At 25.4% G+C, this 26663-nt stretch overlaps 1 protein-coding gene across 4 annotated transcripts; it reads right to left on the reverse strand.

Moving 5' to 3' along the window:
• Nucleotides 1–3115: 3115 nt before the first annotated feature.
• Nucleotides 3116–15115, reverse strand: LOC132921225 (ABC transporter G family member 23-like). Of its 4 annotated transcripts, none has more exons than XM_060984118.1 (15): nt 15018–15115; nt 9564–9738; nt 8367–8499; nt 7958–8112; nt 7683–7790; nt 7497–7590; nt 6226–6378; nt 5617–5744; nt 5123–5339; nt 4856–5033; nt 4646–4761; nt 4507–4577; nt 4192–4280; nt 3909–4085; nt 3116–3711 (listed from the first exon to the last, which is right to left on the reverse strand). In XM_060984118.1, exons 2-15 carry the CDS (start codon nt 9704–9706, stop codon nt 3392–3394), a joined length of 2082 nt encoding a protein of 693 aa, XP_060840101.1. In that variant the 5' UTR covers nt 9707–9738; nt 15018–15115; the 3' UTR covers nt 3116–3391. The 4 variants fall into 4 exon arrangements, with proteins under 4 accessions (XP_060840101.1, XP_060840097.1, XP_060840100.1 ...); XM_060984114.1 differs by lacking the exon at nt 15018–15115 and adding an exon at nt 13647–13783; XM_060984117.1 differs by lacking the exon at nt 15018–15115 and adding an exon at nt 13643–13719.
• Between the last annotated feature and the right edge of the window lie 11548 nt (nt 15116–26663).

Genomic DNA, 26663 nt, shown 5'->3' on the forward strand with positions numbered 1-26663 from the left:
TTAGTGAATATACTTATGTATTTTAGTGAAACTAAATTTCGGTGCTTATACTAAAATGTTAAATGATTAACATTATACTTGTTTTAATGTAAATATTTACATTATAGACACTTATAGTTTATAAGCCCTTCACAACATTTTTCAATATTTTAATTTTGAATCTATTACAGACTAAGATCGAATACAGATACAGGCCATAATCGTGTTATATTTTAATATAAATTAGAGCGTAAACAAATGAAAATGGAATCTTTAGTAATTGTAGTAGCTACGTTATGGACACGATTTGATTACATAATTTAGACATAAAGTATAATAAATAATTAGATACTGGAGTACTGCACACATTTTAGTCAAACTATTTTATAAATATAATCATTTATTTCAATAATAAATTGTATTACTATAATTTAAATTATAATAATTTCCCATTAATAATAAACGACATTATCCGTTGAAATACAATTTGTTATAGTCGTTAAACAATTTTATGATAATATTGACTGCTAAATTAATTTGAGTTATACAAGAAAAAAAAAATTGATTAAAACTCATTTAAAAAAAAAAGTGGTTAAAGGTCTGCTTCAAACCTTTTCTCGTTTTTGTTGGCATCTTGTCAACAGGTACATAAAAAAAGTAATAAAAATGGAAAAATAATTGATAAACATAATATTAAATACATAAGATAGGTATAAAAAAAATGGGAAGATGCCTTGGACACTCGTAAGCAAATTTGTTTAAAAAGCAAAAAAAGTACAAAAAAAAAATTCTTAAAATAAAATTATGTAGTAGTGTGGTAACATCAGTTTAATTTGATTCTTAAACCCATTAAAATAATAACTATATTAAAGTCATTATAATGAATGACTTTTGATAAAATACAACAGTATAAAAAATGTATAAAAATAACATAACATATAATAACCTATAAAATATTCATAATTATATATTTGAATGGAATGGCTAAAATAAACTAAATGATACTAAAAAAACTAACGTCAAGGGAAATATGTAACATAAAATTATTATAATAATTGCATTTTAAAATGTAGACTTTTTAATTTAATTAAAAACAGATCATATAATTTTAGACTCAATTCAGAAATTATCTTACTCCCAAAGATCTCAAAAAAGTAAAAATTGAATAAAATATGACAATTTTTGACGTTCTTACTAATTTATATCAATTAACTGAATAGCCATTAAAACCAAAAACTTTGCTAACATTCCTAATAATATAATAGAATTTATAAAATAGTACAGCTATATTATTGTTTTTTTAAAGTTCTCAATAATATGAATGTGAATATTTCATAAAGTTCACATAAATATTGATAACTTCAAATCTAACTATCAGTCAGGTAGGCATAAGGCACTTATCAATACTGAAGATTAAATATAATATTTTATTTTATTCTAATATTAATAAAATAAAATCGTGTTATTATCAAATCTAGTACGACATCACAGAGAATGAAAACACCATACTAAACATAATATCCAAATAAGGAAAATTCCGCAAATATTTTTTCTTCTTTACATAAAAAAATGTTTCACATAATGAATAAAGTTTTAAAAAAAAATATATATACAATATCATCAAAATAAATTTTATCAAATAAAATTGTAATGGAATTATTATACCAACGACAATAGAGCTGCTCTTCGAGTAACCCGCCTTGTTTTTATTGTTTCTATATGTGTTTTAACACAGCTATAAGTTTATATTTTTAATCTTATTTTTGATACAAATACAACCTAATATTTAAAAATAATAGGTTGTGAAAAAATGTTGAAGATCCATAGTGGTCTGAACATTAGAGGTTCAAAATAGACAAAATACAATAAATAAATTGTTGAAATGTTATATTATTACCATCTTTATGACATAATATCACTCTCCTGTCGTACGCCAGACATGACAAAAAATAAAAATTACGACAGTAATGTACCTTAAAAAGTCTATTCGCAACTCCGATGAGGGATCATATAAAATAATCGTATAATATTATTTTATTGCACTTATACACTATTTTAATAACACACATAACTACATAAGATACCTAAAAACAGATTAAGCGATAACGGTCGAGTAATGCTTTACTTTTCCAATACATATTAGCATGCTGCTTACTATTTAGAGTTTAAATGTATACCTAATGATTAAAAGTAAGTAAATATAATTTTATTAACGATTTATTTGAAATATAATATAATTAAAAATGAGGTGATAAATAAATAGATAAGTAAATTCTGTAAGCACAATTATACAATTTAAATAAATAAATAAACGAATTCAAGTTTCCATTTGTAATAAATTGATTGTTAAATTATTTTCAATTTTGTGTTTAATTATTTATTTGTACCTATATGTGATGTATAAATTTGAATATTTTTGATTGATTAATATATTAAAAATCTACAATTTATTTTTATAAATCTATGAGTTAAAATAAAAAATAACTAATTTAAAAACAGAATGTCTCCTAGTTTGAAAAGTTATAAACATCTAGTTTATTGTTTATTATTAAATACATAAGATGTAAATAATAGTATATACTATATATACATATACTGAAGATGGTGCAGTGATAGCTATGGGCGTAGCGAGGGTGGGGCAGGGGTGGCAAGTGCCCTCCCTTGCATTTTAAACTAAATTATATTTCTTACACCTTATAAATTGAATTTTAATGATTTAAAATTGACTATGCCACTGCCCCCCCTGATTTTAATTCTAGCTACGCCCATGGTGATAGCCAATGGGATCGAATCAGGAGTGAAACAGAGGGACAGCGCGTGCGAATGTCCTCCTCTTCTTCACCAATTGTTTGAGACGTTTGAGTGACGCTAACATTACAATAGTGGTGAATGACTGTATAATTCTATAATGTGAACTAGGTTACGACCCATTTTAAATTGTAATAGGTAGTTTAAGATGCCTTTTGACGCCTCAACAGGCGTATGAGGCGTTACGCTTATACGACAAGTAGAAACATCCTGCATGATGTTATTATATTCGTAAAAACCACAATACCACATAGACTAATAAAATAATTGTCAGCAATAAGATTCAGATATTATATATGGTACACAAATAAAGTTAAAATAATAGTAATTTTTCATCAATAAATTTATATAATTTGTTCAAAACTATTATAATTGTCGGTAATTCTATAACATTATATAATAATATAATATATATATATAATACATATAGGCTATAATTTATTATAATTATCTAATAACCGAGAAATTAAAAAAAAACGCTGATAAACCTAATTTTAACAGTATAAAACACAATCTGCATCATTTTGATACAATATAATAAACGGACGTAATCTCAACTTGTACATGACTTATAATACATTTATTTACATTTTATTTATAAATATTATTTGGTAACATTTCGTAAACCGTTGTTTTTCTTTACCACAATTATGGTAACCAACATAAATACACCAATCCATCCAGATGCGGACAAAAATCCTTTATAAACCGTTGGATGCGTAATCGACCAATCTCTGGCGGACAGGGCCCTGAACGACTCCGTGGACAACGTGATCGGCAAAATCCATCCAACCGATCTCAGTATCCAATGCATGCCTTCCAGCGGCCAAATCATTCCACTGAGCATAGCTAGAGGGAAAAAACTGCCCAAGCCCATGAACGTGGCAGACGTATCCGTGTTGCAGAACACCGAGACCATAAATCCTTTATTAAAAATAAAATGTACATATTTAGTACCTATTATATAACCACGAGTCGCCGAAACTTGAACGTATAGAATGCGACATAGGTAAGTTTCTAAATTCCGTTCCTATAGTGTCCGCTTTCTTCCGTGCTGGTGCTCTAGCTACTTTTTTATATATACCTTGTATACACCTATATAGTATATAGTGTTCACTTACCGTAACACATGCCACTGGTCCCCGTCAAGAATAGTAAAGACAGAGACCACACCAGACTGCCCACCATGGGATTATCGAAGAACACAAACAACACCAACATCATCAACGCCGTTTGAACGCTCAAAACGATGTACTGTACAACAATGTGAGACAATATTACTTCCGTCACAGTGACACCTTGTCAAAAAGAAAGATTCGATAAGTCGTATTAGATGCACGGGGTGGTTTCGGACCGCTTAAAATTTAAATATAATTAATTAATTGTATTTTAAATAATTTATACCGGCAACGAGACTTCGCTCCAACAATCCTCCCATTTTTTCCATCAATATCGCTCCCACAGTAAATACCATCGGGAGATAGAACTCAAATCTGTGAATTAAATTTTTTTTATATTAAAAAGGTTATTATACACGCCGTTATTAGTTATTCTGATAAGCGTAAAATTGTATCGTTTGTGTATTGTTGAACACCAAATAGTGTACATAAATACATTTTTATTTATATTTCTATAATATATTATATGTATCGTAAGAACATGTTTATCAGTGCACGTTGCTATTTAATTATTTATTATTTAATATGAAAATAAACCAACAATGATATTATGGCCGGAGCTGTGAAATGTCCGAAACTTGGGTTATTATCTCCATAAATCGCATCTTCCAACTAAACAAGTACAATGAAGAAACATATTATTATACTATAATGACCAACAATTATTTCCAAATTATTACCTTGATCGGTATATCAGCCAACGCAATGGGCCAATCACAGTCCCTGAATACACTTTCTAAAAACATCACATACCTTGAAAGCATATCCCTTCGTAACAGGTTACTCACATACTGGTCTGTAACAACAACGAAGAAAGATTTTTAATGTTAAAACGAATAACAAATTTCATAAAATAAAAATTATTTTTGAAAAATAATATATGTACTTACTGGACATGTCTTGCCATATATTGACATCGCTGATGTTTAAGACCCTATCTGTTATATTTTCGGGCATTTTGATACGTGCACCGAGCGATTCTGAATAACCTTCTTCGAAATATAACACTCCCCAAACCTTATTCTTCTTGACGGCGAATTTCGCTTCGTCCAGAGAATCGTACTCTATCTGTTTTTTTTTTAATCGTAGGAGTTATGATTTAATTTTTATCGACAATCGAAAAAGTTAACTAATAACTATAATAGTTTAATACTAACCAATTTGTAACTCTTGTCCTTTAAGTTTTGTAAATACCGACAACTTAGTGGTACACTGAAATTGCATCCACTCGACGGATAATTACTGCAACTTGACATACCATTTTTAAGCTCTTCGTTGACTACTCCTAATTTCAATCCTTGGGGATCACGACCAATACAAGTGCAAAATAAGTAACATTGCACGACAGGCAAGATCATTAGGAAACACATAATCCTACACAGAACATTTGTAAAATTAACATACGATGGCATTAATATACTTAGTTTTAATTCTTTTTTAATGCAATAATAAGTTGTATAATTTATATGCCGATCACTGCGACCTGTATTGTAGTACAAAATAGTAATTTATGAATATGATTGGTCAAAAAATAATAGATTTTTTTTATGGTTTACTATAACAATTTCAATTATTGAACTATAATTTATATTCTGTGGTGAGTGACAAAATATAGTGACTAAATGTACTTATTCTGATATTTAGTACTTACGGTATATTTCTTTTCATCCAGTAAAAGTTTTTCAATAATTGTGCTACAATTCTCGATTTTGAACAAATATTATCCGGTTTCAGTGGTGCCAATGGTTTTCTACTTGGCACGGGATATGTTTCAATATTCTAAAAATATACATTGATTATTTATAATTGTTTAGAGTTAATTCCATAATAAATTAGTAAAAAATATTTATCTCATTTAGAACTATTTCTATTGGATTTTACAATAGGCACGTTATACTACTACATTTGAATGTAAATTAAAATGATATACTCAATAGTTATCATACAACAAAAAATACCAATAAGTACATTTGGTTTTAAAAATATTTAAGAATAAAAAAAAATAATTCAGTAGTTACTTTTCTAAAATAATTTAATTTTAATTTTAATATGTTTTTTTCTCAAAATTTTCAGAATTTTTAACATTAATTTATTTAAAAAAATATTTGAAATAGTTTTAATCCAAAATAGTTGTGTTTTGCATAACAAAACTTTCCTAAGGATTTACAACCAATATTATGAAAAATAAAAATTACTTTAATAATTATTTTAAATAAAATCTACAAGCAAAATTAAACATAATTCTGGTAATTCTACATACACAATTTTCATCTTCTTTATCCATAATACTACTTCTTGTTTGGCGTTTGCTTAGTTCTAGGAAAGCTTGTTCTAAAGTTGAGCAATTGTGTTTTAAAAGAAGTTGGCTTGGAGATTCTTCAGCTAATAATGTACCATCTCGCATTAATCCAATCTGTAAATAAATAATAAAATAAATTAAACAACGTGTAAAATATCTTTATACCACCAATTAAAAAAGGTTTAAACATAAACGAAAAGTACTTTTGGAAAAAAAATTATGAAACATTTTTATTCATCGCTGCCTTTAGGAATTAAATCACCATGAACTTAAAATAGTGGCTCTGACATTATTCATTATCTAAATATCCCTTATTTGTTATTCTGTCCTCATTAAGTGTATTAACTCTCAGTATATTTTATACTCTTCCCAATAATTCAATAGACGCAACTGAAATTCTCTCTCGTATCAATCAAACTCATTTTTACATTCCTTCACAATTTACTTCCTACACCCACAATGATTTCGTGCACAGAATACTACGGTTAGCCAATCAAGTTTTACTTCAATCTAATTAAACGCTTTTATTCAATTCAAATATCATTCAATATTATTTGGTATCTTACCTAATTATAGCATACACTGTTGGGAGGATGTATATGATATATAGTATAATATTATATACACTACTTATAAATTCACACTTATATATACATACCTATTACCTATTAATTTCTTAATTGTATAATAGCCGACTTGCATTTATTCTAATGTAATATTAAAAAAAATTAAGTATAATAATTTATTAAACTATAAAATTTGACTACCCATTATGTAAAAATATAGATATGATAAATGGGCCATCATAAAGTACTTTATTTAAACTCAAACCAAAATTGTAATAATAATAATAATAATAATATCTCAACTTGTTAAAAATGATTGTCGAATTGAATGAAACTCGATTTACCCAGAAATATAATTTCAACATTTTCATAAAAAATTAATACCGAGGTACTTGCTCATATTTTTATATAATTTAACATAAGTTTCCTCAAAAAAGCTTTTCGAAAATAATTACAATAATATATTTCATTATATAATTATATTGTTATAATCATCAAAATACTTTAAATTTAAAATTAGATTAAATATACATTATACAATTAATATATTAATATATTAATTTATATTTATTATAACCATCCATTATATCCTGTATTATTTTATAATGTAGTATATTATGCACTGTTGTTCTCGTATAAATGTTTATTTAATTAATAATTACTTACCGTATGTGCTTGTCTGGCTTCTTCAATATAATGTGTGGTAATCACAACTGTTTTATTTCCATTAGCCGTCATGTCTAGAAGATGTTGCCAAATGCTACACAAATACAGTCATTTATTACCAAATAAATAAATAAGACAAACAAAACAATTGGTTAATTATAATTAACATTATATCTATGTACTTACCTAGCACTCAACACGGGATCTACCCCTACGGTAGGTTCGTCTAAAATAAGAAGTTGAGGATCGTGAAGTAATGCAACTGCAAAAGACACTCTTCTTTCTTGACCACCACTATAAAATAATATTACTATAAATGTCAAGTCATAAATACTTTTATATTTAAATACATGTTTATATTATCAATCTTTAATAGATTTAAAATTATAAATTATTTGAATATATTGTGAGTTTATGACTTGTGATAGCAATATACATAAACAATATACGTTTAAATTTACCTCAGTCGACTAACAATATTATTTTCATTTGGCAGTTCTAAAAATTTTAACAGTTCATACGTTCTGGTTTCTATTTGTTTATGGCTCATACCAAATAAACGGCCATAATAGGTCATTGTTTCTTTAATACTAAATTCTTGGTACAGAGCGAGTTCCTGAAAAAAAATATACATAATACTATTAATACTTAATTAAACTTATTTATCAATGTATCTACGTCAGGGGCGGATTTACGCATAGGAAACCTAAGCACATGTCTAGGGCGTAACATCTTTCGGGGGCGCCGCAATTTTTCTGTGTATTTCTACTTTTATTTATATAATATACCTAATAGTGTTGTAATGCCTTGGTGCGAAAAAATGGTAAATCAGTCCCTGATCTACGCCTAAAATATTTTAACAATAATTACTTGAGGCATATATCCGATGTTAGACTTCGTCCTAGCTTTGACTTGTATATCCCCAGCATCGAGCTGACACCGTCCAACCATACAGCTGAGTAAGGTAGTTTTACCACAACCACTGGGACCGAGAAGACCATATCTATGAACCCAAATAATCCAATAAATTATACAGATATATTATAACATTAATTGTTATATTATACTTTTAAGCTAATATAGGTTACGTTATTTACAAAGATTTTCTTATAAAATCTGATAGAGCAATAATATCATTATTTGTAGTTATATTGTATGGTTATTTAAGTCTAATAGCTTGCCATAAACAGTTAGGTACCTTTTACTTTCTAAATTGTAATTATATTTATTTTTTAAATATGTTATAAGAGGTTGGTTTTGCATACAAAATTGCGGCAGCTTTTTTAGCCGGCGTATGAATTCAACAAACCTATATTAACTATATATAGTATATACAAATTAAAAATCATAATATATTACCTAATATTATTATCAAGTCTTAATATTTCCATCAGTCGTTATAATTTAATTGTTACATTTAAAAAATATTATAATTATATGTGTTATTCAAAATGTTTATTGTTTCATATCATTGAGTAGTATGTGATATTTTCAACTTTTAAAAAATAACAATTCCTTTGTGTCAATTTTATTAAATACTACCTATCTTTAAGTTTTTATTGTATGGTAGATATATAAAATATAACTGATATAGAAAGTTTACATAATTAGTAAAGACATAATGATGTACAACATATTTATATTATGCCATTGCATCAATGACCCTGATGTATCGTTAATTGTAATCGCCTTTCTCCAGCTATGATATAATAGATATAGATATGTTCAATACAACACACAAATTGTTGATTAGTATAGGTACTTGTTACTTGTATATTAAGATAGGTAAAAATATTTTTTTCTAAATCATTTAATACCGTTCTGTCTTACCTACTAATTATTACTATAGAAGTAAGAGTAAAGATACTTTTTTTAAATAGCAATAATGTATTTTTTCGATTTCATGCAGATAGTATTATACATTCATGTTTTAAATCTCAGGAAAGTTTTTTCATCTAGAATTTTAACTATGGGTTTATATTATGACTATATAATAAATTATTTAAATATTTGTATTTTGAACTAATTTCCAATAGGAATAATAATATTTAATATTAATTTTCTTACATAGTTCCTTCGGGTACAGTCATGTTGAGACCTCTAAGAACGACACTGTAAGGATTGTATCTCTTGTATGCGCCTCTGACCATAATGGCTGGAGGATTATCACCCCCATACTTATCACTTAGAGCCATTCCGGGTGATTCCATTTTTAAACAATTCTATACTATCAACTCATCACCTGAAATAAAATCAATCATAAAGGTATACATTGTGTGAAAGAGTTAAACAAATTATTATTATTATACAAACAAATATACACAATATTATTTTCGTATTATTGCAATATGCTTTAGGTGTCTTTTCTGACTCTTACTATTTTCATTTTCATCTTTATTATTATTATTAATTAAAAATGTTCGTTACATTAATGCTTAATTCGAAGTTTTTGTTTCGTTAATGTTACCTAGGTACTATTTAGTATTTAGTACTGAAAATGTTCTACTATTTCACTAATTATTTATCAATTAATATTATAAGAATCAGTCAAGCATATATACATAGGAGCAGTAGAAATTTCATATTTATTTTACATTACAATCCTCGTCTACATATAGATATTAAATAATTATACTTAACTTTTTATAATTTATTTAATATGTCTTTTTTTAATTATTTAATTTTTTTTATTATTATTATTATTATATTTAACTAACCGTATTTTTGTTATCTTAATTATTTACCTACAAATTATCGATGTAATTTAATATACACACCTAGAGGTCAAAGCTCTCAATGCAATTTTTCTTAAAGTTCTTAAAGCATATCCCTATATACATTTTCACAATAATCTAGTTCTTTAATAATATTCTTGAAATTTTCTTTGACATTTCAAGCCAAATCACTGAGAAATTATGTGAGCATTATGATTTCTACAGTTATTATAGTTACGCAAACTCCACCGGAGGTGCGCATTATGCACAGATAATCACTAAGATTAATTCAATTGAAATTTCTTAAACACATCCAAGGCTATATAATCAAAAACAACCCACATAGAAATGTGTAATATTTATGTTTGTTACCTATTACACCTATTTATAAAAAATAAATAATTATTTTTGTTATAAATTTAAAATATAGCTACCTGTAAATACATATATAAAAAATGGTACCTATACAATAATACTTTAAATGCTTTAAATTTATAATACTAACTAATTAACTAACCCAGATTCGTCGTGGAAAAAATAAAAATATATAAATTATTCAAAAGCTTCGTCAGAATTAAATGAGCATTTTTTAAATATATATAATTGATAAAAGTATACGATGAAAATAAAAATAATATTGTATTGCAATAAAATAATACTGAATTGCAATTGAATAAAAATGTTAAGTACCCTAACCTAACTAGATATAAACAATATGGTGTATATTTTAAAACGTTAAACTAATCAAATAATTAATGATTTTCAAAATTGAATTAAAAAATATCATAATTTTTATTCCGTAAAATAAAATATTACTGTATTAGATAAATACGTTACATTTATTACGTTACCTAAATTTGTATCCAAAAATTATATATTATAATTCATATAATCTATACTAATAATTGATCTGTATATATCAAAAATTGATTTTTGTACAACTTTATTAATCTACTCAGAGTTATAAAAGACATATTAACTATTAAACATCTTATTAATAAGTAATAACAACAAAATGTTTTGTCCATCCTCTCTTGTAGTGTCCATTAAGTAGATACTAAAGTAATTAAAATAATTACCTAAATTCAACAAATATTTTTTTCAGTTTTACTTTTTATAAGCTAATTATAGATAATAAAATCTATATATATATAATAAATATCTTTATTACTTATGATTCATTTTTAGTTAAATATTTTCTAAACAAATTAGAAAATTTACAATAAACAATAGATGTATAGATGTATACTATGTATGTATATTTAAATATTATACAATATATAATATAAGTTTTCCAAAAACTACATTCTTCGTGTTCTGTGACGTGTTACCATGTAAACCACATCACCACAGCCCACAAAACCGCTCCCTCTAGTGCTCCTATGGATCCTAGTCTACCCGTTGCGTTAAATATTTATAGGTATCACCTTCCCATCCGCGTTGTGAGTTTAATAATGACATAGGTACACCAACCTATATTAAATATCAATTGTATATTAATATATAAATTTGATGTTGTATAATTAGATAATAAAGTTAACGAAAAATTTGCTTTTAAATTAATTTATGAATGTTTTTATGTATTTCATTGTATTGATTATTACGCTTTATGACTCAACGAGAACAAAAACTTACAGTTTTATGATTTTACCAAATGCAAAATAATATTTGTTGAATAGGTTGTCGATTTTCACATTGATATTTATAATATTTATGCATGTCACATGTATAATACGTGTATGACGTCATAAAGCATTGTATACATATTTCGTTAATCGAACTCGAAGTCAGTTTGAATGTAAAAAATATTATTATTATTATTATTATTATTTTGTTTTGTATTTCACATAAGTATTCGATGCAATATTTTTTTGCCTTGTATTGAAGTTCTCAATAAATATTTCGAGGACTTAAATGAAAGAATTCTAAATCTATTGCTATATAAAAATCTAGGTACTTTATTATTTATCATTTTCACCTTATTCGAGTTGAATTGGTTCATATAGAATACAGGCATATAGTACCTACATTAAAAAAAATATTTTAAAATTATAATACACACAAATCGTTATTGAATACTGAATAATAATAAACTCTATACAACTTTTATTCGTATCGATATTAAATCAAACGCGTTGATGAATGTCGATGTATTTACAACTATTGAACTAAGATTATGAAAACGTGTATATCTAAATAAACAGAAATAAAATAAAATGAGACATAACTGAATAAAAACTAGTATTTTATATCTTGTTTTATTATTATACGTGTATGTTATATACACGTGCGTTGGTATTTTTTATATTATTATTATTATATATCCTGGTATACGGAATGATTTCTGAGTGAAAGTGGTCAGCGCGTAAGAAACCAGTTGGGTGCTCATAACAACCACGTCTGTTACATAATTGTGTACAAAATATCCAGAGAGCAAGTGACCTAATATTATCGAACTCGAACGGGTTATTGAACACAGTTCCGACTTTTAATGATGAGAATTTCCGGTATCTAACCATAATTGTAATACACGATATTAATATTATAGCATTATGTACATATATATTATAATGTGACCACATTATATCTATAATAATATTATATTATAATTCTATGCATGTATATTTTAGTAGAATATTGTATCATACTCTTAAAATTTAAATTCAGCCCTATTGCGGAATGTATGTGCTGAAGACTTAACACTCAAATACTCGATCAATTTAGAAAACTTTGGAATATTTATTCAATCTACCTTAGTGGTACCTATCTATCTGCTTAACAATAATATCATGTCAACATTTTTATTATTATTATTATGAATGTGAGCTAGGTGTTTTATTCTAATTTAACACATGACATTTATCTTCAATATATTATGTTCTTTTAAATTTAGGGCGACTTTACGATTTAGAATACGTGCATGGAGGTACAATCTGAACCGTGATAGTGACATCTAGTAAACATTGCACATATAATTATAATATTAACTATACAGTACCTATATTATATTCATATTGTCTACAAATACTTGCCATTCATAATATCGTACAATAATTATCATGATTGTTATATGTTTTTAGAATAAAATAATTGTATATTATTTATTGATATATATTATAATAAATGTATCTATGAATTAATAATTAATAATTACTGATTATATTAATATTCAAATTACTAGAAAATTATTAAAACTATTTGCTTTTTTTTATAAACTATTCATAGATTTTCCAAATGTCAAAAACAAATTCAATATATTCAAAATAAAAACACTATATTTACTTCTCAAAAGTACAATTAATACAACAGTAGGTACAGTATTAATTAAATTGCTTCTTAATGTTCATTAATGTAAAATAAAAAAAACAGCCTGCATAATATAAATAGACTACAATTTTGACGTTTTAAATGTTAATTAAAATTATTACTTACGTACCATTAAAGAGTGAAACAAGTAAGAAAGATCGTACGGATTACACGTGTGTCTTACAAGACTAGAATACGCATACTGTGGTACATGTGACGGGATAACCAATTGTTGATGGTAGCTCAGAATAATGACGTAACCCTTTTACCGAGTCCTTCTAAGATAGTTCTGTTATAAACATAGGGAAGGGAGATGGTAGTAAATATCGCTCGTCTTAACATCAAAGGTGCAGTATTTACAATTTGGACATTACAAACGAAACGATAACATAATGAATAATAATTATAAATGGATGGTAAGGTTCGGATTGAGTTTTATCGAATTATTACACTGATCAATTATCTTATTATTTTTAATGTTGTAACATGGCAATAGAATATATCCTTATGTGAATATTTTTATTTAGATAATAAAAATATTAATTATTTTTGATATAAGTATAAAGATCAATATGTTAATACATATTATATGCAAGTGCAAAATGTATATCTGTGTGTGCTTAGATGAAGTATGAGGGGGGAGTTTTTGGGTGTGTTTATAATGGATCTCCCTCATATTTTATGTAATTTTTGACTAATTAATTTTATATTGATAATAATATTGTTGAATAAGTTATTAAATATGTGATTATTGAATTAGTGTATGCATAGGCGTATTTTGAGGATACTTTGTGAGTTTTAGCTCCCTTAAATCAGCCATAACCCTACAAAAATTCAGAACTTAAATTTTAAAACAATTTTTAGGAATATGTTTAATTCCTTAGTGAAATAATATAGTTTAAAATTTAAAAAATCAGATTTTGAATAGCTGTATTATTGAAGAAAAAGAGGAAGTGAACATATACTTAGTACATCACTCTATATATTTAAAAAAAAAAATATCTGAAATCTTTCAGTGGGTTGACATAAAAATGCATCAATTATTTTTTGATTATTATTTATTATTATAAAATTTCACGTTACTTACCATTTTCACGCCCCAAAAAATAATTTTTACCGTCACTTATCAACACTTCTCAAATGATAATCAGGATCCAAAAAATAACAGAAAGTTATGGATTTAAAAAAATTAATTTATATTTTAAATTATAAAATAGCTTTTTAATATATAACAATAGACAATCGTCTTAATACTATACGTCATATTTATGATCATTTAGAGTTATGCAATCCTTTAAATACCAATGTGATACAGTATAATTACATTTTTATCATTTAACTATGTGTTAAATACATCGATTAATAAGAAATAATAATAAAAGGTATGGCTGCAATATGATGACTGGCAAGACGCTTTAAACTTAAAAACACTTGATAGTAAATTAATCACATCATATTCAAATATTAATATTCAGTATAGTATAAAGTTATTATATGTTACCCAAAAGTGCCAAATGGTCAAAATGATGAAAGGAGTGATACTCGCTATATATATCTTCACTGTTTTTTGTCGTATTTTTGGAGAGTCACTGCAAAGAACTTTGAAAATTAAAGATTTAAAATGTAAAATAGTATATTAATGATCACATTATAAATCATATGGCCGATACCTACAACTGTTTTACTTAAGCTTTATGCACTTAAGATAGCAAGATAGCTACATCTGATTGTTTTCACCAGTTTCTATAGGCGGTTTATAATGTTAAAATTTCCGTCAATGTTTAAACATTTTCCTTTAAACAAAGTTAAGTATGAAACTATTCAAAATGTACATAAGACACAATACCGTACCATATCTACTGAAATACTGCACTAACTCACTAACTACACACGCAACAAAGCCAAAAAGGTTTTTAGATAAGTAATTTAAAATGTCTATTCGTAAGATAACAAATAATGAAATAATCAATGAAACATATATAATGTGTTTCCTATTAAAATTAATGATTATATCAATACAAGAATTAATTAAATGTTTATTAGTTACATAAAATCACATATTGCATACAGTTATACCATACCCATATTATAATTTATATAATGTACATATAAAAGGTTTAAAATTAAAAAGTTGATATTATATTGTATTATAAATACTTGTAAGACATAGATCTTAATAGTAAAGATCGTATTATATAAGTACTTAAACATTTGTTTATATTATTGGTTGAATAGAAAATTTACTATCCATATAAATGATACAAAAAGCCACTAAACAGGAGAGGAGAAAATTCCTACATATTTTATCGAAATATTATATAAAATATTAAAATAGATGATGTTCATTTGTATCATGGTATAGCTCGTACAAAATTAACTATGTAGGTTTAAATATTCGATATTTAATTTCGGTTTTGGTAGCATTAAATATAATAAGGGGTGGTATATATTATATTAAATATATTAATGGACAAAAATTGTTAATACCTAACTATAAGGCTTTAAATGTAGTGACAATTTTAAAAATGACCCATTAAAAGTATTTGTGTCGAATTTCCAATTTAAACTGAACCGTTCAACCGTAAAGAACTCTTGGAGCATTACTATCCAAAAATTATACACTGAACACTGACGTATTAAAATAATAAAATTAGCTACTAATCTAAAAATACGATCACATAGATAATTAAAGTACATATGTATTTAGAAATATATTTAAATATATTTTGTAGTATAGAAATAATTATACTTATAGGGTACATTGCATTTTTTTAGATTGGACATCTAAATACCAACTATCATATTACCATTATTACCTGTAATTCTTAAAAAATTGAGTTAAGAACCTAAACCTTGGGTAAAAAAAATATTAATTTTTCATATCACATAAATATATGTAAAAATATTAGGCCGTTCTAACTTCTAAGCCACTCAGTTATCCTTGAAACAAACAGAACCATTTAAATGCATTGGAGACTGGAGTATATGAATAAATACTTTTAGAAAGTTTATCCTTGAGTTTTATAAGACAGGTACGTACCCAAAATAATCGTTGATAAACTTCCTATATTAAAAATATTAAGGAACGAATTGGTGTATCGCATGGTCATAATAAATAATAATATAAAATACGCAACGTTAAGGTTACAATACGTATATTGTTGTTTACGATTACGATTGCTACGTATAGATAAATAAACAACTGAAGACCAAATGACCTATACCTAGTGTACCCATAGTGTGACTAAACGACTAAATCTATAAATCTAATATATTTATGTATTCTATATACATACCATTCATTGCATATTTGTATAGTTTACATGTTTATTTTAGTGAATCTATTTATCAATATCTATACAAAAGTTACTGACCACAGTTAACAAAATAATAAACAGATAATTAATTACGTCATTCGATGTTAGTAGTTGATGTAATAATTTAAATAAAATTTAAAAAATACCTGAAGACTGTAGTACAACTTTTCGAAAATTATAATTTTCATTTAAATAATAAAACTGTGTTAAAATTAACCTTTTAAACTATAACACATTATAATTTATAAGTACGGTTGATAAATTATTATTATATATTAATATGAAAACAATTTCACAGCCTCATACTACTTGTGTTGCTAACCGATCTATAAATACAAGTATGTATAAGCAATGAATAATAATAATAATAAAATAGGTGTATAATGTATAATAATAATAATTTAACCCACTATCAAATAAGTTAAAGTTAATTAAAAACGAATAGTAGTAATTACTTGAAATTTTCACCAAATGATTATGTTAGAATTTCTTAATCACGTATAATTTTAAATATATTTTGACTCTTTTTGAGCTACATAGACACATAGTCATTTGATATTTTCCATTTTTCTTAGTTCTTTTTTATACATAAATGGCAATAAAAAAATTTTCGCTGGATCAAAATACTTGAAAATGGTGTATATGATTCTTTATACATTTTTCATTTACTAATTAAAAAATATCCAAAATAATTACAATAATATTCTTTTATAAGAATTTAATAATAGCATTTTTACAAAATTCGTATAATTTCAAATATTTTTTAATTATACTTTGTACATTTTTTTTTATGAGGACGCATATTATGTTGTATTCATCTTATAAATAGAAAATATAGAAAATTTGCATTAACGGAATCAATTTTATGCTGTCAGTTTTCATATTGAGTTAATTGTCATGTTATGAATGGCTTTTCATAGGATTTTATTGCTATTTTAATTTTTAAGTAAGTTACGATCATTTTAAAGTTTTAATATCTTACATAATTATAACTCACTTTAAGTTAAAATATCAATAAAAACTAATGAGATTCCCTAGATAATATTATAACCTTTAAATTTGATAATAAGTAAATGTACTCTTGCTAACAGCATAAAACTGATGATAATAATAATAATACAAAAATTACAAGAAATCACATTAAGTATTTCAATATAACAATAAGTCAATCTTAATTCATTTATTCAATAGTAAGGATTAAATTGATTAAATGAAAGTAGTACCAATTTTAACATCTGCAATTTAAATTTAAAAAAAAAAATAAAATTTAACTATTTAACTATTACGTGTATAATATATTATTATTATGTAATGCCATCTTTTGAATTAAGATAGACGATAGTACTAACTACTACTAAGTGTAATACACGATCATAAGGATTTGAATTATGGATGTTTCTAATCAAATTTATTTCATGGACTGTCTTATTTTTTAGGATATGGATTTAAGGCTTAAGATTTTAAGTATACTTTGTTATTAGTGCATATAATTTGCATATTTTATACACTCTTAGTGAATGAATGAACTATTTCCTCTTTTTGTATCTAAGTAATATAATAATTTACGTACCTATAACCTAAACTTCAATAAATATTCAGTCTTCAAGTAAAATCTGTACTAATTTGGCAATTATATTGATAATAATATTATATAAAACAAAACCAAGGAACTTTTTGCCTTGTTAAATAAGCAGCTAGTAAAGTTGTGGATCGCCATTACAAAAAGGTTGGGAAACACTGCTTTTTGCTGTTCCAAACTAGCTAGTATAAATATTAAGATATTTTATGAACATAATTTGAACGGAACGTAATATTCGAGTACATATATTATATAATTATGTAGGTAATTACCTACAGTACGGTTTTACGATTTGACCGTTTATCGTATATACATATTTGTATATTTTTAAATCATTGAAATCGTTAATCTTCTCTGACGTTTGGAATTAGCCAAAGATAATAGATATTATAAATCACATGTTCATTTATAGAGTTCTTACAACTTAGCTAGTCATCTGATTTTCTATATCAGCTGATTATTGCATGCCAAACTAAACCATCCAAAATAGTCCATACGTTTGTAAAATAGCTGCAAGACCTACAATTTGTTAACCAAGTATGTTTAATTAATAATAATTATTAAATATTTATTAAAATAATTAACATTGGGCGCACATTATATAACATAGTACAATTTTACTTTTTTTTTAATTTAACAATTTAACTTAGTTAGATTTAACTATGGTGTATGCTTTGCTAATTACTGTACTGTCTGTACTTGTATGTTTGTCCAAAAAAAAAATTAAATCCAACCAAAAGGACAATCCACTTCTCAAATCTCGATGTTATACAATATACATTATTAATTAACAGTTAACGCCACGCGTAATGACAGTTCTGTAACATTTTCAAATATTAAATTTAATGAATTAATTAATATTTATTACTTATTCAGTTATAGTGTTAGGTATATAGTATATTATACCACAGAATAAAACAATAATTTACTGATAGCTAGGTGTAATTATTAGCTATATAAATTCTATTTTATAAAATATCTTAAAAATAAAGGATGATATACTACAGATAATGTATTTGTCATAACAATGCTAAAATAATTATAAGATAAAGATTAATTGACATGTTTAAACATTTTAAAAACTAGTTAATGGGTTTCCATGACAGCAATATTTTCATTTTATTTTTTTTTATCAAAAATAAATTTTAATTTCAATTTAAAAAATAAACTCTGCCAAGGAATTAAAAATCAGGTAGATTGTATAACGTAGAAAGTAAATAGGTAGATTGATTTTAGATTATAAAAATTGTTATAAAACTTAATATTTTTACCTACCTACCTACCTATATGAATAGAGATAATAATAAAATGTAGAACATTTTTTTTTTTTAATGTTGAAAGTATAGTAATAATATAACCATCACACTGCCTATTCGTGGGGATATCGATTGTACCCCATCATTGAGAATTGAGGAGTAAGTCACTAAAATGTATATGTTAAATTTAAATTCAATGATAAATTGTTGTCTATAAAAACAATTATGATCCAAGGCGATCTGTAGTCAGCCTATATTTTATTATATTAAAGTAATTTATATTTTACTATTATATGTATACTGTATAGGTAGTAATATAATAGGTTGAGCCGTTGAATTAATTTTTGCCTGTATTTTAAAATATCATCATAAAATATTAATATAAATTAAAAATTTTAAATATGTGTGAGCCATATTTTTAATTACAAAAAAGTTACTAAAATAAATATTTTTAGCTACAAAATAAATTACAAGTACATATTTTTATGACACTGGCAAATTAGGTAATAAATAATAATTTAAACTTTAAACACATAAAAAATGATGAATGTATTTTTGATATTTTTAAATTACTATAAGTTCAATTTAATATAAGAAACCTTAAAGACCGAGAGAGTTCGTTATTAAGAGGTTTCACTGTATTTGGTGAAAATTTCTAATTTCTATATTATTTAAAAATTTTGAGAAATTACCCATTTTTCCCAAATTTGTTTTGTATCTTACCCGATTATTTTTAATATTAGAGATAAACCTACTTAAATAGTCTTATATTTGACCACCCAAAGTTCCTAGAATGAATTTGCAACCAGAAACCACTCTTACAGTTGAATATCAAAGAATTTTTAATCCAAATGTGATGATGGATGACAGATAAATAACAATAAAAACTCGCATCATTATAAATTCAATACAATATGATCGCTCCGCTCAAAATCTAAAATGTATGCAGCCATTCAATTGAGTACTAAACTTAAAATATCATAAGGATAAATAGTTTTTTTTATTTTTTATTTTGCTAATAATAATTTAATCAAACCTATTTAGTTATTATTTTATGTTTCTATTATACCTATACAAAATTAAATTATATTCATAATTTATATCTATATTCTAAATAATGTTATGAATACTGTAAGTATTATATTACTATATGTCTATATCTATATGTACTGTTAATGTATATTCATTTTTAAATTGTATGATAAAATAATAAGTCTGTTTATATAGAATAAATAAAAAAATTTAATTAAATAAATAATAAAATCGTACATTTTTTGTAAAATAGTATTTACTTTTTTAAGTAACTCAATAGTTAATATTACTTGTGTAAATGTAATAATGAGTATCTCACGTAATTACGTTAAAAGCATTATTCGGCAGTATATATTATAAAGGTGCATCAGCTGCACATTACCTATTATTGTAAATTGTAATAAATATAAGAATGTATATTATTTACTATAAAATCGCCGAACATGTAAAAATTTCAAATATATTATGATTTATAACGTATATAATATTATATAGACTATATTATTATAGTCGTCAGCCATACAAAGTGAAATAAAAATTACTGACAAATATAATTACCTATACGGCTATACCTACCAATAAAATTAATAATATAAATAATTACATATTTTACAGTTGTCTCTGCAGCTATTACTATATAGGTACCTTGTATAAACCTATAGCTAATAACTTGTCATTACAACAAAAATAACTACGATGATATTACCGTCAAAACTGCAAGCGCAGGCGGTTTATAAAACGGTCATGTCGAAAACTTCCTGTATATTATATTATTATTATCATTATTATATAGATATAGGTACAGGTAACACGCCGACAGCTGCTGTTATAGGTACCTATACCGCGACTGCCACCGCTTGTGTAATGCATGCAAGTACGATACGTTCAGTATAAATGTGTATATTGCTATTATACTATATAGGTAGGTGCAGGTATTTATATATATATATATATGGTGTGTATATACATGCACGCAGATTTCTCCGTCTATAAAAACACTTTCCTCCGTTTCCGCACACCTTAAGGTCAATACAGGTACGGCCTTCTTTTTATTCGGTAACCGTTGCGATGATGATGATGATGATTACAACGCATTACACAACATATAATACATAGAGGTATAAATACCATCTGATCATATATTCTGTTTATTTATGTATTATATATATTTATATATAAGTACTATAGATACATTTACCCTACACATTAAGAACATATAATAATACATTTTATAATAAAACTGTGACGAGCCGTTCTTATATCACAAAACAATAAAATGTTTATATTAGTTATATTCAACTGTGTACCAGTGTATAATATACCCGCACCAGATCGACAGACATTATTTGTTTTAAAAAACAGAAATAGGCACTAATGAAATATTTTGACGAAGTGGTCGTTCATTACTGCAATATACATTGTTTTTGTTGTATAAATATGTAAAATAATGTAGTCATATATAGACATACGTATTATAATATGCATAAATTTATAATAGATTTCATCAATTTTAATATTGATAATTTTAAAAATATGGATACTAAAACAGTTAGAAACGACCATATATAATGTAAAATCTTTGATAAATAGGTATTTTTTAACGCAAATTTATTATTACTCTGAATCTACGTTGAACATTTTTTCATAATTATTAGCTATAATACCCACATGCTACCTAACCCGTTACAGCAACACAGGCCACAGCGTTATAATATTCTTTAATTCGTCCTGACAAAGATTTTGACTTTTAGAAGGTAAACACAAATTCATAGAGGTCAGATTAGTGTTTATCAAACAACCAATAGTATTGGTTGAGTTATATACTCTAGAAAAGTTCCGCACATGCCAAAAATGTCAAATTAAGTCATTTATTTTGTAATTTACTCTACTTAAATTAATTTATATGACAATAATAAGTTTTTATCACATTTAAAAATTCCATATTAAATCTATGCATAAGCTATTATAATTTATGATCTAGGGTTAAGATGTTTAAAACATTTTATATTAAACCTGTTATTTTTTTTAAAAAGAAAAAAAATGCAATTCGGCCTATTTGTATTAGCTATTTCAAGTTAAAGCTTATATTTTTTTTTTATTATTTGATTATTCATTTGAAATTCAGTCTAACATTTCTATACTCCTATAATTAAATTAGATAATAATTTTAATAATCCAGTTTATTGATACTATTAAATAAATAATACTTATTACTTACTAATAAGTTCCATCTCTTCTGATGAAATTATTATGTATAATGTTATATATACAATTAAAAAATTACAACCAATTAGTGTATACAATTTAATCTTACGAATAAAGAGAAAATAATACAAAACTTAAATTCAGAACAAGTTTACAAATTAAATTTCAATACATCTTAAAAGTATAGATAATCTAATTAATTATATTCCTTTAAGCTCATATAATAAGTTTACATTATTTTTTTTCTGGTACCAACAACTATACCAATATTTTAAATTCAATTAAATCATGTTTTAAACATGTTATTTAAAACCGTTTTAAAAAACCAATTGAAAAAATACATTATTTTTTATTTTTAGTTTTACATAAAAAACATGTTTTTATCAACTCAGTAATAAACAATTATACGTACAGTTATACATAAACATAATACAGTTATATATACCTATACGGTAAGCGGTAACTTTGTACGATCTATTGTTTAAACTGCATAACGCAAACACTTTTTACTAATTGTACTATTATATACATAAAGTATATATTATTGTATATAGTAATATACCTAAGTGTTATGTGTATATAATGTAAATTATTAAAATGTAAAAATTAAATATAAAAAAAGTAAATTTATTAAAAACGTTATAAAATATAGTATATTACTATTAGTCAAAATAATCAGTTTAAATCAATTAAAAATGTGTACAATATAAATAAATATGTCAAAAACGAGAAATAATGTTAAAACCGACATATTATATAATATGTGAAATTTAAAAATTCAAAATTATTTCTTTGTTTTGGTACTAACGGGCTATAGGTGCCATTACCTACCTTCCTACCTATAATATAATTTATAAATATCTACAATATTTATTTAAGAATCTGTGACCATAAAATATTTCATTTTCATTTAAAATGCGTTTATTTTAAATACAATTTTTTTTCAAAAGTAAAGTTTTCACTCATCTCAGCCTAAAAACTTGCGTTAGCGCAGATTCACTGCATCAATTACAAATTACAATTACCTAACATTTAATTTCTAATACTTCCATGCGCGATATAAATATATATATATATATATATATTGTGTATGTGTATGTGTGTGTGCGCGCGCGCGAGTGTGGGAACGTGTGGTGTGCACAATATACCTAATATAGTAAAATAGATAGGTACTTAAATAGTTATATATGAACACAAAAATGGAAAGCTAAGTATAATTATAAGTTAAAAAAAAAATGACTAAATTATTATAACATCATATAAGTTATATGTTATATGTATTAATATTTTATACAGGAACTAAATACCTAAGGAACGACCAACGTAATATAAGTTCATTTTTTCTTTATTTTAAAACAACATGAATGATTGAGATTTATTTTGAAAATAATAGCGATGATAATATATTAATAACTAATGTTGTTTTTTTAATTTAATCAAATAAGTCGTCCGTTTTATTGAATACTCCAGTTCTAGTTATATTCCTAGAATTTAGATTATATAATTATTAATTTAATAATCGATGCATTGGAAATGAGTTTTCATATGATGTCTGAAAAGTGCAAACGAGTCAATTATATATTATGATGATTGCCGATTGGTGACGTCTGACCGTCTAAAAGATTCCGAATTCATCATAGTGACATAGTACAGTATACACGCATTTATGATTGTATCATTAACGTAGCGAAGTGGGATGTTATATTAAGACGTGTAGTAAGTAGTAATATAATTCTCCTTCCACGATCGTATTGATTTATTACAAGTAGATATAGAATAAAATAATAAAAAATGTATTGTATTACAATATATACAATCATCATTTAATCCCTACTAGGCCTACTATCTCTTCCTTATTGTCCCTAATCCCTATCCATATTATTATAAATGGGAAAGTATAACTCTGTCTGTCTGTTACGCTTTCACGCCAAAACCACTGGACCAATTTTGATGCAATTTCGTACATAGATAAGACCTCGGGGGAAGAACATAGGCTATCTTTCTGAAATTTAAAGTAAAATATACTAGTTCCCCCATATTTTGCATATATATGTACAGGCTAGAGGCAAAATCTCGCACAGCACTCACTGTTGGGAAAAACAAACGAATACAAGTATCTATTAAATAATAAAAATTCTTACCGTAAACTTGAAATATATGTATATCCTTACCCATCTAATCTATTCTGTGTCCATTCATCGATGTAATTTTGAATAATTAATAATCGAATAACCTAAAGTTGAATAACCGTAATTGTGATTTGTGTAACACTGTAACAAAAAATATATGACTATGAATATACTTATACGCAGAGCCGTGCCGTTAAGATTTGGCGCCCAGGGCAAAATTAAAAATATTCGCCCCCTATTTTATTTATCATTATGCATTTCAATTTTTTTAGCGCCCCTTTAAACCATGCCCCCTAGACCCCCCCACCCCGACAGCACAGCTATGCTTATACGTAGGTAGGTACCGTAAACCCAAAAACGTAAATTCAATCGTAAAAAACGTTTTTCGACGTATATTATACAACATACAAGTATTACATGAATATTCGCTACGTATTTGTATACACCAAAGTTATTCTTATTAAAAACGCAAATTATACGTACTATAAGCGGAAATTTAATGAAGTTACTGAGAGGCTAATCATTACACCTATAAGTACTAGGTACTATACTAGTCACTCACAATTATTTATTTCAACAATACAATTTTTCCATAATAAAGTAGAATAACAATTAGATGTATTATCCTAAACATTTTAAAAATATTCTAAACATAAATTATTAGGTTACTAAATTAATTGAATTATAACCAGTTTGTCCAATTTAATATACAAACAAGAAATACGTCATACGTCATTATCGGTCCAACCATCAATACATCTAATCCCCATAAAACATAAGTTACTTACCTTATAAGTAGTATTAAAAAATAATACGATTTAAACCCATGCTAAAAAGTAAAAACTTAAAATATTAATTAAAATAATTTATTAAATCCCATTTGCATCAAACCTTTGAAGTTAGATGAATACTGAATAGACAATAGTAGTTAATAACGATAGATTATCGAACGATTGGTCACAAAACTCTACTTAAAAACTATGTGATGAACTGATGACTATTTTAATTATATGGGTAGGTAATCGATAAAATAGTGATGATTGGTAAAGGAAAATCTTTTCTCATTGTTTTACATAGCTGCATTGGCGCAACTAAGTCTAAAATATTAGGGGGCTGCAGGTCCACAAATAAATACCTAATTTAATTTACTTACTTTCATGCTTTCCAAAAAACTAGGAGGATCGTCTAGATTATTTTCATATCAATAGTAACAACTATATAAATACGGATAATTTTTTTTGTATATTAAAAATACTAAATAAGTATTTTTGTCCATTTTTAATCACCAAAAATTAAAATATTGCACGGTGACCTCCACAATGCCATTGGTTGATATGCCCGCATAATATTTATTAGAAAAAAATATTTTTATTAAATTATAATATGTATATTGCAAAATAAACTTTAATATTTTATATTTATACAATTTACTTTTGAATAATTCTGTTATAATAATTCTCTATGTTATATTACATATAGAATGTATCTCCTATTCTCACTATTTTATGTTTAAATTTTTATTTAATCTTAAATAAAAAAAAATGGGGGCGAGCTAAAATATATTTTGAGGGGGCTAAGCCCCACTAAGTCCCCCCCTAGTTTCCCCAGATAAAGATGACATTTTTAAAA

Source organism: Rhopalosiphum padi, chromosome 2, assembly GCF_020882245.1.
Source record: "Rhopalosiphum padi isolate XX-2018 chromosome 2, ASM2088224v1, whole genome shotgun sequence".
Taxonomy (NCBI): Eukaryota; Metazoa; Arthropoda; class Insecta; order Hemiptera; family Aphididae; genus Rhopalosiphum; species Rhopalosiphum padi.